We start from the raw sequence: 14,881 nt of genomic DNA, 5'->3' as shown, positions 1-14,881 counted from the left end.
GTATTCCTTCTGCCGAGGAAGAGAAAATTACCTTGCTGTCTGTGCTGAACCAGCAGTCTGGTGTGTTTACAGGGTAACTCCTGCTTTTCTAGTACTCCACCAAGGGGCTCTGACTCAATGCCTGTATTTTTTTTTTCCTTATGCATTTTGGTTTTGCTTTGTATGTACTTACCAAATTTATATTAAGAATCTCCTAGCTTTAACTGCAACATTACTTGCTTCTTTGTGGCTTATTTCATAGGAAAGGCTTTGCATCTGGAAGAATTTTAATAGAGGATGTTGGGCTTAACAGCATCTATATCTTCTGTATTTCAAAGGCTGGATGGAATCTTGCTTGTATGTTTACCAAAATGATTGTGCAGGTGTTATATAAATGTGTATCTATAACTTGTATACACTGAGGGCCATCTCAAAATATTTTGCTTACTGCTGCTGGCAGGCAGAATGACCAGCAGGTAATATGAGTGCCTGCAAACCTGCATTGAAAAAAAACCCTCTGAAAAGTAAATATCAAGCACACGATCACTGTGTTCCAGGAAACCGTGCCATTGTGTGTGTGTTAGGTGCCATGGAAACATCTCCTGATGGTAACAAACCCTCAGTTTGTGCAATGTGACTCTGCAAGCAACTGTTGGCTACAAGTCATCTGCTCCTACCAGCGGTTAATTTCTACGTTCAACAAAATCTGGAGTGAAACTACTGATTAAGATGATGCCTAGCAATTATGCTATGATAAATTAATTGTTCAGGAGCAGCCCAATAGCTGCAGTTAGCTTTGGTCGGTCTGCGTGGATTTGTGAGGGGAAGAAAGGTGATGGTGTCTTCAGAGCAGCACAGCCGAAATATGGGAGCGGGTGCCTCCCTTTCAATTTGTGTAAGTGAAGTTAAATCTGGCTTCTCGAGTCCTTTCTCCCACCCTTTCTTCTTTCTGAGAAGGCTGTGCTTCTTCCCCCAGCACAACTGCTGCATCTGAAGGGGGAAAGAGGAGGTATTTACAGTAATATAACACAGAGACTTTAGAGGCTTTTTTTCTTAAACACCTCGTGGCTTATATATAAAAATGATGCAAAATATATTTGGTACATGCTGATATTGGTTACTTTTGGGTAATTATCAATGCTTTAGCATTAACATCATGTGCTGAAAGAGCAAAGCGAGGTTTGGGTGTCTGAGCATGTTTGTGTGTGTTTGCCATGGCAGCGTGGCTGGACGTGGCCTCCTTAGGCTCCAGCTTGCAGCTTTACCGAAAGCGTGGAATTTATGAGCTGAAAACCAGCTTTTCTGTAGCAGTTCAGCTACAAACCTATAGGAAAGTCTTTCCTTTTTTCTTCTGAAAACGTAGTAACAAAAACATTTAAGAAGAAGCTGGTTTTAGAATGTGTTTGGATGATGGTACAAAAAATTAAAATCCCCCTTTAAAATGAAATGCAGATAATGTTTAAGTATTCCTGATTCTGAACTGGTAAATCTGGGCAACTCACGTGTGGGCTTCTGGTCTCGTTATGTAGTGAAAATGAGTCCAGTCCTTCATGACTGAGTGTAGCTGCCCAGCTGGAAAAAGAGGACAAAATGGAGCACAGTGGGTTGTGTCACCTGTTTACAGGGCAAAGCAGGGGGTAAAAGAGGAGGGAAAGGGCATAAGGGAGCAAGGACTCCTCATGGCCAGGCAGCATTTCCCACTTTCTTAAAGATGTCCCCCTGAGGCACCACAGGTGGCTGCACTGAAGGGTGACTGCAGAACCTTCTGGAGCTGGTGGGAACCAGCCCCCCCTTACCTGGACAGCCCCTGCTACCCACACAGAGACCCCTCAGCCCCGGCAGCGTCCCCTGTGCATGTCCTCATCAGCCTCTCCATCCCAAAAAAATGAAAAAGGAGCTCTCGAGTGCAAGTTGTTTGTGATTTTGTACCTATGTTTTTGCATCATTTTTCAGGGCAAGAAATTTGGAATTACTGTGCGAGCAGTGGTGAACCCTTTACCAGGCTCATGCTGCCTCTTAAATTGTTCTTCTGGCTCCTCCATGAACCTTTCAATTGTTGTCTTTGTGAACTGGGTAGAAAATAGCAAATTTCATGGGACTGGAAGGCTGTGCCCCTGCGCTTGGTCAGCCTTTTGCTGACTGTTGGGCTGTTGTTAAGGCAGGAGATTAGGGATCCCTCCCTGCCCCAAACATGGCACCTGCCTTCACCTGGGGTCCATTTTCTCTGTGGATGTGAATGGGTTTTATTAGGATTTACCCCGTCACAGGTCTTCTCTCAGCTCTACCAGAGTGATACCGGTACTTTAAAGAACATGCAGTAGGAGTAAAATCTGTACAGGACAATAATTTTTACCTGAGATGTAGACCCTTGGACCTTAAAATAGTGAAGACCAGTTTCTGCTTATCACTTGCCTGTTTTTATTCCCCAGAAATCATTATCTTCTGTTCAAGTCAGGCACACAATAAATAAAGTCTCACCAGATCTACAGTTAAGCAGAGAAAGAAGCATATTTGGTGTTCCTCTGGAGGCTCTCATGCAGAATGCAACAGAATGTGGAGTGCCATTTGTTGTGACACAGATGGTAGAGTACCTAGAAGAGTTTGGTAAGTTGGTGTTTTCTGTGTTTGGTCTCTGAAAACGGTTGTTCTTTCTTTAAACTGTACTTTTCAGCTCTAACTGCTGAAAAGTCTGTTTTTACAGTTACTGTGGTTTCTTAGAGGAGTTCTTTGTTTCTGAGATCCAGTTCTCATCACATGGGTATAGTAATGCAACCATTGCTTACTGTTTGGTATTTCTTCTTAAACAGGTCTGGAGCACGTCGGTATATTTCGAGTCAGTGGCTCAGTAAATAAAATCAAGGAATTGAAACAGAAATACAATCAAGGAGAAAAAGTAGACCTTATTAATGATGGAGATGTTGATTCTGTGGCCAGCCTCCTGAAACTCTTTCTGAAAGAACTACCAGTGGCTGTTTTTCCAGATAACATCTGTTCTGGCTTGCTAAAAGCTTTCCAAGGTACAGAACGAGCACCTTCCAAGCTTCTGTCTTTCTCTAACATTAGTAGATTATGTATGTGCTCGTTGCACTTTTCTATAAGCAAGGATTTAAGTTTTCTTAACCCAAGATTGATGTTTAATTGATTTTGATGGACTAGTCTATCTTGTCTGCAGTTTTTTTTGGAATTCATAAAGGCTTTTGGACTCCCCAACATCTTGTGGCAAGGCATTCTGCAACCCAATCCTGTATTATTTGAGAAAGTACATCATCGACATGCTTTCTTTTTAAATTGGATACCTTACTCCTTACTTAGTTAACATTTTTATTTTTAATCTAATCACCATCATAATGCTGTTCCTGCAGTTACGTAGCCACTGCCTCAATTCTCTCTTTTCTAAGCTGAAGCCTCTTTCTGTATTTAACCTTCCCTTGTACAAGAGCCTTTTTGTACATCCTGGTTCCCATTTAGTACTTTTTGCTAGTTTTCTTATAGTCTTCTTGGACAGCAGCATGTGGCACAGCATTCAAGCACAAGCATTCAAGATGCAAAGCCAAGATGAACATCTACAGCAACACACTGTCTAGTGCCTGATTCATGTCTGTAGTGGCTGAGCTAATGTGTTCAGACTATTCTGACCGATGATTTTGAGCAGTAACTTGTTCAGGTGTTTGCATACAAATAGGTGGGGTTTGTGAGCTGGGTTGCAAGTTGCTTTTGTTCAAACTTCATCTGCTAAGTGCTGTTATGTATGTGCTTACCAGAAAAAAAATCCCTTTCATGAACTATGAAAGTCTATGCTGAAAGATCTACAGCTTTTTTGCAGGTACTTTGTTTTGACTACCTTGAACAGTCTTGCTGTTATTTCCTCCTGCCCCCCAACCCCTTTTCCATATCTATCATTAATAGGTTGAGCACCATAGGTCTTGGCCTTTATGAAATGTATTTTTTAGGGCTAAAATCCTTTAGGGCAGGATTCGCTATTCACAATGTCAAAGCTACACAGATGTGTCCTTGTGATCTATGGAGAACTTGAGCACCAGCTGTCAGTAATTGAGCAGTACTGTCACCTCAGTTCTAATGACCAGGAGACTTTGTCTTACTAATTCTGAATGATGATTAAATGGAGTTGTTTGTGAACCTTTTTTCTGCCTTGTGGCTCTTCTTTGAAGAATGAGAACCGAGAACATACTAAGTATCCCAAATTTAGATTTTTAAGCGTCTCTGTTTAACTGCAGTTGCATATTTATAGAGCAAAAACGTTTTGAGACTGAGAGCTACAAATTAGTCAGGAAATAAAGATGATGTGGGCCGAAAGGGTACAATTTCTTATTCCTCTTAATGAGAATCATACAGCACGTGTAAGATCTCTGGGGAGAGTCAAGGCTGACAATCTTGTATCATCTTTAAAGGCAGCTTTAAGGATACAGGTATGTGACTGCTGCCTGCAATTCCATTAAAAAGCAGCAAGTGCTAGATGATTCTGTCATAACAAGAATAATAGCAGAAACAGTGTATATAAAATATAATATCTGGAAAATCCATGGTATTTAAATATTAATATGTGAACACTGTTGTCAAAATTCAGTGCGTATTTATTCTTTGCTCTAATATATTTTAACACCTTTGTTCTTTCTCGGACCTTAATAATGTTTATGATGGAATTATGTTATTATTAGGAATAACTATTATAACTTTCTTTTTTCCCTCCCCAGAGCACAAAATCCACACAACAGAATGCATAGAGAACCTGAGACAGTTGCTCAGTGGGCTGCCCCAAGCCCATCAAAACCTCCTTCAGTTCCTGTCTGCTTTCCTGTTAAAGATAGCAACATACAGCGCAGTGAATTTCATGACTCTGGAAAACCTAGCCATTGTGTTTGGACCTGCTCTGTTCAGGTGAATACTCTCTATTTAGCTGCCTTAAATAGTACTACTAGTTTGCGCTTCATAATGAGACTTTCTGTCATATTTGTATGTCCAATAATCTGTGCAGCATTTTGAAAGTTAAATGTTCATATAGTATATTATGGGCCAGCGTGACAGATTCTGAACTGGTTGACCACCTTTATCCTTTTAGGCACTGACTCTACAGGGCCAGTGTGAAGTAAGAAATGATCTGTAGAGAAAAGGCACAAGGGAGGGAGAGTGGTTTAATGAGAACTACTCTTTTCTTAGCCAACCTAGGTGCTGGCTGTGGAGGATACTTCGTTGTTAGTCTTGATTCTGAAAAGCTAAGGCTGACTTTGTAATAACATTGGACGTCAGAGAAAGGAATCTCCTCTCTCAGGAAAGAGAAATAACTCATTTGCCCTTACCACTGAAATGCAAGTTGGCATCCGAGCAGAGGCCAGCCAAACTTGTAAGCAGTAAGTGCTTGGCAGAACCTAGAGATGTTGGGGATGATGGTGAGTGGATGCATAGCTGAATGCCAAAAAACAAAAGGTGGGAGGGCTCGTGTCACGCAAGTCAAGATGTTGCGAAGGAACAGTCTAGAGTGGTTTGATAATGAAGGATTTTCCAGTGAAGCTGGAAGGATTTAGTTCTTTGTGCTATCCTGCATGTTGACACTAGAGGATATTAAAATCTTTATACCTGTCTTACAAATTGTAAATCTTTTAGTGGAATGTAGCTATTCCAGTTTAATGTGAACAATGAGTCAATGCCACTGTGCAAAATGTATGTGTTAACAATTCATATGTAGTAAGAAAAGCATTGCTATTCTTCACTTTTATGTATGATGAGCCAAGTAGGTTATTAAAAATATATATTCAGCAAAATTAGTACCAGTCTTCTTAAAAATCAATTATAGGCTTTGTTTTGGGGAACTGCACTCTTAACCCCTGCTGTTGTTTCTATAGATCTCTGTTTCTGTCTGTTTACCTGCTCTGTGGGCTTATCACCAGATGTACCAGCATAGAACCCTTGCAGGTGATATAAGTAAATGGGCCCTTACTTCAGCGAAAGTACAGCTAGGGGAAGAATCTAACAGGATGCAGTGTGTCAGGTACTATGCTGTTCACTCCTGTGAGAACAGGCGTCACCATGGGGGATACTCAGTGATGGAACAAAACAGTTCTGCATCCAAACCCAAAGTTCCTTAATATTTGCATGCTAAAATTAGTAAATTAGTATAGACAGCTGAGGTATACTTGACAGTGTCTGAATTAGTCATGTGGTGATACTTATAAATCTATAAAAGGCTGATGCTAAAAGGCCTTGATTAAGAAACTATCCCTTGACCTCCACACTAACTCAACAAGGACTGCACTGACTGTCGCTCTTCTGCCATCAGAATATTTTCTTATCTGTCACAAGAATATTTTGTTTTATTTCTTTATCTCTGTTCTCAAATTGTCTGAACGTGTGCCCACTGATTTCTGTATCTGCACAGAAGAATCCAGTAGGCTGCCTTACTGATGAGCTGTTTCAGTTTTTAAGCATTCCTCTCTGTTTTGGGAGATGTTCCAGCTGCTTCTGAACATGCCCCTCTGTCTGGTTTTTAAAGTACACTCAGTGCTAAACTAAATGCTTGTGGCAATGACCTGCCTGCAAAGCCTTGAAAACGATGAGCGTCGGGTTTCCCTGATGGTTGCTTGTCAAGCCAACACAGCTGCCATAAATAGAAGTATATCTGCTCTATGAACATTAACTCCAGCTTCTTACAGTCATTCTGATCTCACCAGCTCCAGGAGAGAAACCAGTAAGTCTGGAGCTCATTTTTTGGTAAAGTGTATCGCTAATGCTGTCCTTGATGCTTGTCCTTCTAGGATTATGAAAAATCAGCTTCTTGGTAGTTGGGAAGAGAGGAGAGCCTGGCAACTGGTGTTTTCTCTCATTGGGATTGCTGTGCCATTTCCTGCTGAGTTGACCTGCGGCCTCAAATTTTTCAGAATAAGCCATCTGTATTGTCCTGTACAGCAGCAAAGCTATAGGTAGTCTAATGTGGCAAACCATACATGCTGACTGAGGGAATAAAGTCATAAATATCCTTTATGTCTTTCAGAGCAAGAATTAGTGCAATTAGCTGCCACATTATGAAACACTTGGCAGGCAGAGTGTAGATTCATTGGAAAGTGAGACATGTTGGGTAGTACTTCCTATAGATTTTCAGTCAGAATGTGAAGGTCATGGAAAAAAACGAGTCTAGATCTAAGCTGCAGAAGTGTATACCCCATGCGATTGGTGGAAATAACCTATGGATGTGATGTCAGCTCCACTTATGGCATTAAATCATTGCAGGTATTAAAACTCTTCTGCATGTGTTCTGCCAATCTGTGTTTTTGTGCAATTACTTCTTTCTTCTTTGGCATTAAACAAGTAAACTAGGTTGTTTGCAAGCTTTTTTTACTTTAAATTTTTGAACTATTTATATTCAAGTGTAAATTCTGTCTATGATCACCACCTGCTTCAATCTGTTGACACTTTTATTTGTGGAGACCTGACATGCTTATGGTTTCGCTGAAGTGTCTGAGTTGGAATATTCAGTAGTTGGAACATGGAACACATATGGACCTTGGGGATGCAAAATCAGAATATAAGGCTTGCTGCTCATTATACCTTGTCAGCCTAAACTGCATATACTTCACAATTAGTAACTATGGTAATTGCAGCACAAAAAATATAAACCTTAGCACAGGTATCATATTGGAACTCTAGTTACAGGGTCCCAGAAAACTACTATCATGAAATTTAAATGCTAGGAAACTAATATCACTGTTTGTGTGAAAACTGAATTTAAAGAATCTGTCTCTTCTATATTTTTAATCTGTTGCAGTGTCTTTAATTGAATATTTGTTTATATTGAATATTTGACTGAAATCATCTTAATATTGGAAGAATTCTATTATATTTTTAGTATATATGCTTCCTGTTCAGGGTGGTGGGGCCAAAAGTGTGAATAAAAAAAGAAGGTATGTTTCAGAAAAGGCATAACCGAGTAAGATGTTTTAATTTTACCTTAGCATCCTTTGCAAACCACCTCTTATTTTTCTGCTGACCTTACTCCCTCATGCTTTTTTTTTTCCCCCATGAGACTGTTAAGCTATCTTCACTTATTATAAGTTGCTCCACCAACACCTTTTACTTTGCTTTTCTTTTAGTTTTTTGACCCTGACATCTGTTTCTTATCTTTTGAGACTTCAGTATGCATGATGCAGATTTCATGTCCTCACCTCCTTGTAGGTGAAGGAACTATAAGCATAACTTGTAGGTAAAGTATCAGGCTGGCTACTCTCTAGAATTTCTTTGCTAAGCTCCACTCCTCTCTCAAGTTGTAATGCTTATTCATTCATTTATTTATTTTCTGCTCATCCTCTGAACTATTTATCTTTTTCTGTCATTCACCCTTCTTCTTCTGAGCTCTTTCATGTCCTTCTAGTCTCTGTGAACGTGGAGGATAATGTGTTGCTTCACTTTTATTGACGACTCAGCTGATGTCACTTTAATTCCTATGGGTGCTTTTTTATGCCTCATCTTGGTAAAGAAATTTCTGCCACCACCCTCAGCAAGTAATTGTTATGTGAGTGCACAAGGATGCTGGCTAAACAGCTGTTTGCTTCTACTCCCTTTGACTCATTCTTTCTGTAAGTTTGCAGCAAGCCTCTGTTGGCAGGGAACCTTGGCAGACGTCCCGAACAAAGCCAAGGCAAGGGACTGTATGGATTTTCTCGCTTGCACTTTGTGACAAAGCAGCTTTGAAAGGCTTAAACTCAGGGGAACCAGTAGCTTATTCCTTATGATCAAGTTTTAATTGTTATCTGCAGTGAGAGTTTTCCTGTGTTTTATTTGCACTACAACTGATTACAGGGCTTTTATGATGAAGTGGAAAGTACAGTTCAGCAGCTGTGCTCTTCCTAGAAACATTCCTGGATTTAGCAGTGTGGTTTTCCTATTATCAGGCCCATAATAAAGTTTCCACAAGCAGCAGAAGTATCTGAAGAGTCAGGAAGTGATTATTTTACAAAATTAATTGAAAGTCATTGTGAAAGGTGTCTGCAGAGAAAACTGAAAATGTATTTTCTGTATGTGGAAAGCACTTCTGTTGCCACCCATGAATATCTGCAGACGAGCAGACATTGATATTTGGAGTCAGCTGTGGGGTCACATCCCAGAGTACAGGTTAGATTGAAGATGAAATGAGAAGTAGGCACACAAAACCACAGGCTGCTAGTAAAGGAAGGTGGGACCTAGTAAGTAGGGTGAGAGACGTTTAATCTTCGTGAACAACTTGTAGAGTGTCCTTTGCTAGTAAGGAGTTAACAGTTGGTACAGATGGATTTGGGAATATATGTCAAAGTTAAAGAAAGAAGACAAGGGACTAAAAAGATTGCATGTATGGCCTGTAAATTGAGGGTGTTAATGTTTGGGCACACAATCTTTTAAGATTGTTGTACGCAGAAAAGGCTGTTGCTCGGTCAACCGGGTTTTACACACAGGCTTGTTTTTTTTGGTGGAGAAACTGAGCCTGTCCTGAGATGAGTAGGAATCTAAGGAGGAGAAATTTTAGTCAACCTTGAAGAAAGAAGTGATGATACAATAGTTTATCCTCTAACTCCATCTGTTGTACCTTGGCTATAACTCTGCTCAAAGCATCTTCTTTTGAAAGGAGCCCAAACACAAATTTTCAAAGAAACAACAGTAAGTTTACAAAAGAATGTGAATGAAAACAACTGGACTGCACCCAGTGTGTGTATTTGTACTTTACAATCACAAATGAATGATGAATGTAGTGATTTGGTGAACAGAAGACTGGTGTGTGTATGTCTCCGCAGAGTTTATGAATTTTTTGTTTAAATATTAATACTGTGCTGGGTGGAACTGACTTGGTGCAGCATGGCTGGAGGAGCTGGATTAAGTCAATGCCATTTATGTAAATGTTCTCCAAGCTTCAAATAGTTCATAGGTGGAATACACCATTCCTTCAGGGAATAAGGTTAGAATTCCATACAAAGAATTCATTGACTTTAATTAAATTATTCCAACTTAGTCTGCTTGTGTGGATAGTACAAGTTCAACTGCTATTTATTTAAAAGAAAAAAAAAGGGACAGAAAGAAAAAGCCAACCAAACCCAACCCAACCTGTTAATGGAAGCACCCAGAAGTTACACTGCATTATGTATCTGAGGTGTGTAGTGTTTTTTTTTTTCTTTTTATTGTTGAGGGTGTGTGTGGTTTTGTGGTTTTGGTGTTTTGGTTTTGTTTGTTTGTTGTTCTCCAGGTAGTTCTGGTAAAAAGATACTCTAGCCATAAAATTTAACCTTCACAAACTAAGCTAGAACAAAACTACTCTCTTCCAGCCCCAATGCCAGTGAGTGATGGCAGATTTCTGAGGCTTTTTTTGTCCCCTTCATCCTTGATTTTATGAAGTTCATGTCTGAGTTACTGCCAGGTTCTGGCCATTTTGCTGTGCTGCCCCAAAGATGCATTGTGTTGTGAACTGTTGCAGCAAACTGGGGCTCTGCCACTGTGAGGCTCCCGGTGCTGTGAACCCACCAGGTTAAATTGGTTTCTGTCCCAATGATCGCTTGTTGGAAATGAGGCTGGGACTCTGTTTTATCCAGTTGCCCAGCTGGTTGCTTTGCTGAATTATCTTGGGTACTGGGGGCCTCCATGTGTGGCTCATCACCAACCTTTAATCTGAGAGCTTCTAAACTTAATCCATCTCTTCTTCCTTTAGGGTCCCTGTTGGTCCCTTGGCTTGTGAAGAGCAAAGGCTTTACAATGGCTTCCTGCTGTATTTGCTTCAACACCATGAGATGCTTTTTGTTGACCTGAACCCTTGTTTCTCACAGAGACAAGCAAGTGGCCTTCAGGTAAGAAAGTTACATTAACTGATTCAGCAAGTAATTAAAAGTGCTGAATTAGGTTGGAAATGGAAACATATTTGCTTATACATAGTGTAATTAATGACTATAGTTTGTTGTCGCCAATTTAAATATTCATCGTATGTCTAAGCTAGAGGGGAACGTGAGTGTTTAAAATTCTGGTTTTGAAAAAAAGGCAAGTGCAAAGTAAAAGGTCAAGAATAAAATCCCGAGTTGTTCCACTTTAAATATCTTAATGCTGAGCTTTGTTAGATCAAAGCCACTTGACTTTTCCTCGGCTGAAGCATTTCCGTGTTTGGCTACACGTTGGTGATGCAGGAAAGCAAAACCAGAAGAGTGAAACTCTTTCACCTTTCCAGAACTCACTGTGTATGTTTCATCTTCTCCTTGGGCATATTATTTTCTAAAACATTGTTAGTATTAATACTTCGATGTCTGTTTTGTCAAAAACCCTGGAAGAAACATGATAGACACATGCTGCCTAAGGGAAAGGGTCAATCTAAGTCTTGTTTTCAGTTCATCATGTGATGTATCACTGCTGCTTAACTTGAAATTGATTTTTGGAAAAAGACATGGAGGAAATGTTGTAGCAAAACCTACAGTTTAATACTACCCCATGCAGTCACCGCACATCCTTGCAGTTCATGACTAGACTGATAACTGTGCCAGATCAGGTGAAGTATTACGAAAGAGATTTGCATTGCATGTAACTGTGATCTGTGACTCCTTGATTTCCTGGCTTCTTTCTCTGAGCATGTCTGTTAAGGAAAAACAGCAGACTTCTAATAAAGAGGTACAGAGAGCAGAATACACCGATACAAGGATGCTTCTGAAATATTCCTGATATGTCACAGGACAGGGCCCCAAATCTAAGACTTTGATTGTTTCACAAAATAACAGTGTTGGAGCCCACGCCTCCAGGTCTTCTTACTCTCTGAAGATGTCCCATGTTGCTACCACATCTGAGAATTCCTGCAACCTGTACTCAAATGTGCATGAAGATCAAAATATTAGTTATTCTACCATGTCTGCTTCTGCTTGTAAAACTAGAAGAAGAGTCAGCAGCTAAAGGAAATTGGAAAGGTACTAGAGAAGCCAGGAAACCTGGCTTTCTATTGCAGTGCTTTTGTTTTAGAAGCAACTTCACTCCCTGTAATTCTGCAAAATGTCACAGTCTGTCTGGGATTGTGGTGATGTGGGAAAGAATTCTGCTGAAAAGATCCTTTCAAGTTCTTGAATAAAACCTCAGACGAGGCACGGCCATGAGGCGCTCTCCTGCTCTGAGGTAAGCTTGTGAAAGAATTCCCATCTGTGGGTGAGAAAGGAATTCAGTATTCTGTGGCTGATCTTGTTTTTGTAATTTCTGGCAGGAAACCCAGCACATTGAATAGGTACCCTTCATCTTTCATAATATAGCAATTGTTCAAAGTCCACTAAACTGGAAACATCAAAGTTAGGTTTACAAACTAAACATATTAAAAGTGCATGTTCTAGTTCCAGCAAAGCAAGCAAAAAGTGAAATGGCAAACCTGGCTCCAATCCCTTGTTGCTTCCTGGAAATGAAATTTGCTTTTGTTGGCTGTTTCTCATGAAATAACTTAAGGCATTTACACAGATACTTGCCTTTGGACAACTTAATTCCAGTGATTTTTGTTGTTGTTGTTGGAGTGCCTTTCCCCCCCCCCCCCATTTCAACATTATATGTTACCCTAATTAATTGAGCTTTAACAAATTGAAGCCATACTGATCTGACAGGCAGGCCATACAGCTGACAGTGGCTTAACCTTCAGTTGTATTGTTTGTAGGCTGAGATGGGCAAGACTGATTGTTCCTGAGCAGAGCTCTTAGTATCTTGAAGTGCCAGGAGTCATCCTAGTTACTCTGCGTCTGCAGGCTGATTCAGACTGGCAGACTGGGAGAAGAATTTACAAGATTTTGAAAGACCCTGGTCTAATAGTTCAGAACTGCAGGGCGTTTAAAGATGGACCCAATTTGAAAACACTGTATCTCTGCAATTGGCTCTGTCTTTTTGAAACACCCTGTATTACCTCAGGATGGATAGTAGACTGTTCACAACCACCTATCCTATCTGAGGATAGTTGTTCAAAAGATCTATCCAAGAGATACATCCAAGCTATGTATTCCAGATTGTCCTTTGTTTCCTGACCATTGCATAAGTATGTGTTTTTTCTTAAAATAGGGTTGTAATGCTATAAAATCCTGACAGTAAGTTTGCCCCCCCTTTTTTTTTTTTTTTTTTTTTTTTTTTATTCACCTTTATTGTGTGAGTCCATTAGCATTTAAGGCTGTCCTATAACCTTCTGTCCCAGCTCACAAACTGCACTGGTACTAAACTGATTTTTCTTTTTGGCTTAAACCATTTTTTAAAAAGAGATGTTAGACATTTTGGTGTTTGTTTTGACTTGGGGCCTCTCTGGATAATTGTGTTTAACCTGAAGTGTGTTACTAGCTGTGTTGGAGATGTACAAGATTAGCTTAACTTCTATAGTGTAATTAAATTATGAGCAAAACTTTGCTGATAGCAATTTGTCACATTATTTGCCCTGATCGTTTCTGAATCTCACATTCTAGATAAAAGTTGAATATGGAAATTTTTTTTGCATCTACTTCAAGAGTGCTTTCTCATATTTTCCTTTTGTAAAGAAGTCATAGATAAATCCTTCCTGAATTATGCACGCTGCCTTTGTCTTGCAAACAAACAGAAGCATGACTTTGTGGGTGCGTACAAGCCACTGCATGTATCTCCATTAAAGCATGTGGTTCATTAGAAAAAAAGCCTTCACCCTGAGGAAATTAGTCTCATTTCTTGTTTTCTTTTCTTCCTTTGTCCATCTATGCATTCTACAGTATGTGTAGCTACACTATGTGTAGCAAGGCTGAAGGGTCTGCCTATTGATTTGGTCTCACGTAGCTACTCTCTACAATTGTGGAACCCCATTATAAAGGGATTGCAGGGATCCAGGGGCTGGGAAAGTGGAGCTGGACCTGCAGGTTGACCACAGATACCTCGGAGAGAATTTCTGAAACTGTGGTGTGGTTGGAATTGGTCAGAACAGTGCAACTAAATACTTAATGGAGAATTCATCTACTCAAATTATGGCTTTGTTGGGAAGGCTTTTGTGGTCTATAGAGTTTTGTCAGTCTCTGGCTTTTTTAGCCTTTTTCAAACACAAAATGAATGTTTTGGCATTAACCTTGTTCTGTGAAAAAATGTGGTGCCTTACTCTCATCTGAAGTTGTTGTAAAAAAGAATTGTGGTCTTTGAAATGGACTCTCCTCAATTTGAAGGACAGCAATAATTTGTTTTCCTTTAGTAGTCCCATGACAATGCTAATGGAATTAGCTGAAACCTTTTAGAACAAACAAGCAATCAAACAGATGTCATCTCATGATTTAGTAAACTGGAATTTCCAGGTTAGATTAAATTGTCAAAACATTTTTTCTTGAACAGAGGAATATAGTTCTAGTTCCTAGTTGTGGCCCTTAACATTTTTTCCTAAATTTAACCTGGTATAGATCTTGATTACTTTCATTTTAATTTTTTGCTTAACAGGGATAACTTTTAGTCTGGTTTAGATGTGAACATAGCGAATTCTATGTGTACCATGTGAATGGCCAGGAGATTTGTCAATGTTTCTGTAGGGATTGCTGTTACATTATAGAAAGAATTCTTCATGTTATTTCCCATTCCACAGAAAAATTGTTTTCCCTAACTGTTGTAAATTCAGCAAAACATGGCCTCATTAAACATCATGTTTTAATTTTGTATTTGAGTACTGCCCAAGCCAGAAGACTGGATAAAAATGCCATATATTGAGGCCCAAAGTAGGACCTAGGTCTCCATAAAAAATGTGGCTAAGAGTTTTTAAGGATGTATATATTTCTTTTGGATAAACAGTGCAGAATATTTTACTAACTGTAGGCATAAGGATTTGATAAAAACCCCTGTAGCCTTAGGCAAGCCTGACTTAAAACAACCCAAGTGGATCTGGCTGGAGTATTCTTTACTCCAAGGTCTTCAGTGCCAGAGCCTTTCTTCCTGTCTGTGGAGGGAATAG

At 39.7% G+C, this 14,881-nt stretch overlaps 1 protein-coding gene across 11 annotated transcripts in view; it reads left to right on the top strand.

Annotated features, from left to right (window-relative positions):
* Positions 1 to 14,881, top strand: part of FAM13C (family with sequence similarity 13 member C) — a 131,074-nt gene that overhangs the window by 465 nt on the left and 115,728 nt on the right. The window contains exons 1-5 of one of the 11 annotated variants that reach the window (XM_065067806.1): positions 70 to 874; positions 2,409 to 2,583; positions 2,787 to 2,996; positions 4,692 to 4,875; positions 10,655 to 10,790. In XM_065067806.1, coding sequence (XP_064923878.1) covers positions 815 to 874; positions 2,409 to 2,583; positions 2,787 to 2,996; positions 4,692 to 4,875; positions 10,655 to 10,790 — 765 coding nt within the window. In that variant the 5' untranslated portion in view covers positions 70 to 814. Of the gene's footprint in view, positions 1 to 69; positions 875 to 2,408; positions 2,584 to 2,786; positions 2,997 to 4,691; positions 4,876 to 10,654; positions 10,791 to 14,881 lie in introns of those variants that run through there. The other 10 variants (XM_021283292.2, XM_021283265.2, XM_065067807.1 and 7 more) reach the window with 10 other exon arrangements.

This window comes from Columba livia, chromosome 6 (genome assembly GCF_036013475.1).
Source record: "Columba livia isolate bColLiv1 breed racing homer chromosome 6, bColLiv1.pat.W.v2, whole genome shotgun sequence".
Taxonomy (NCBI): Eukaryota; Metazoa; Chordata; class Aves; order Columbiformes; family Columbidae; genus Columba; species Columba livia.
The sequence above is the reverse complement of the archived record's forward strand: the minus strand, read 5'-3'. Positions and strand labels throughout refer to the sequence as shown.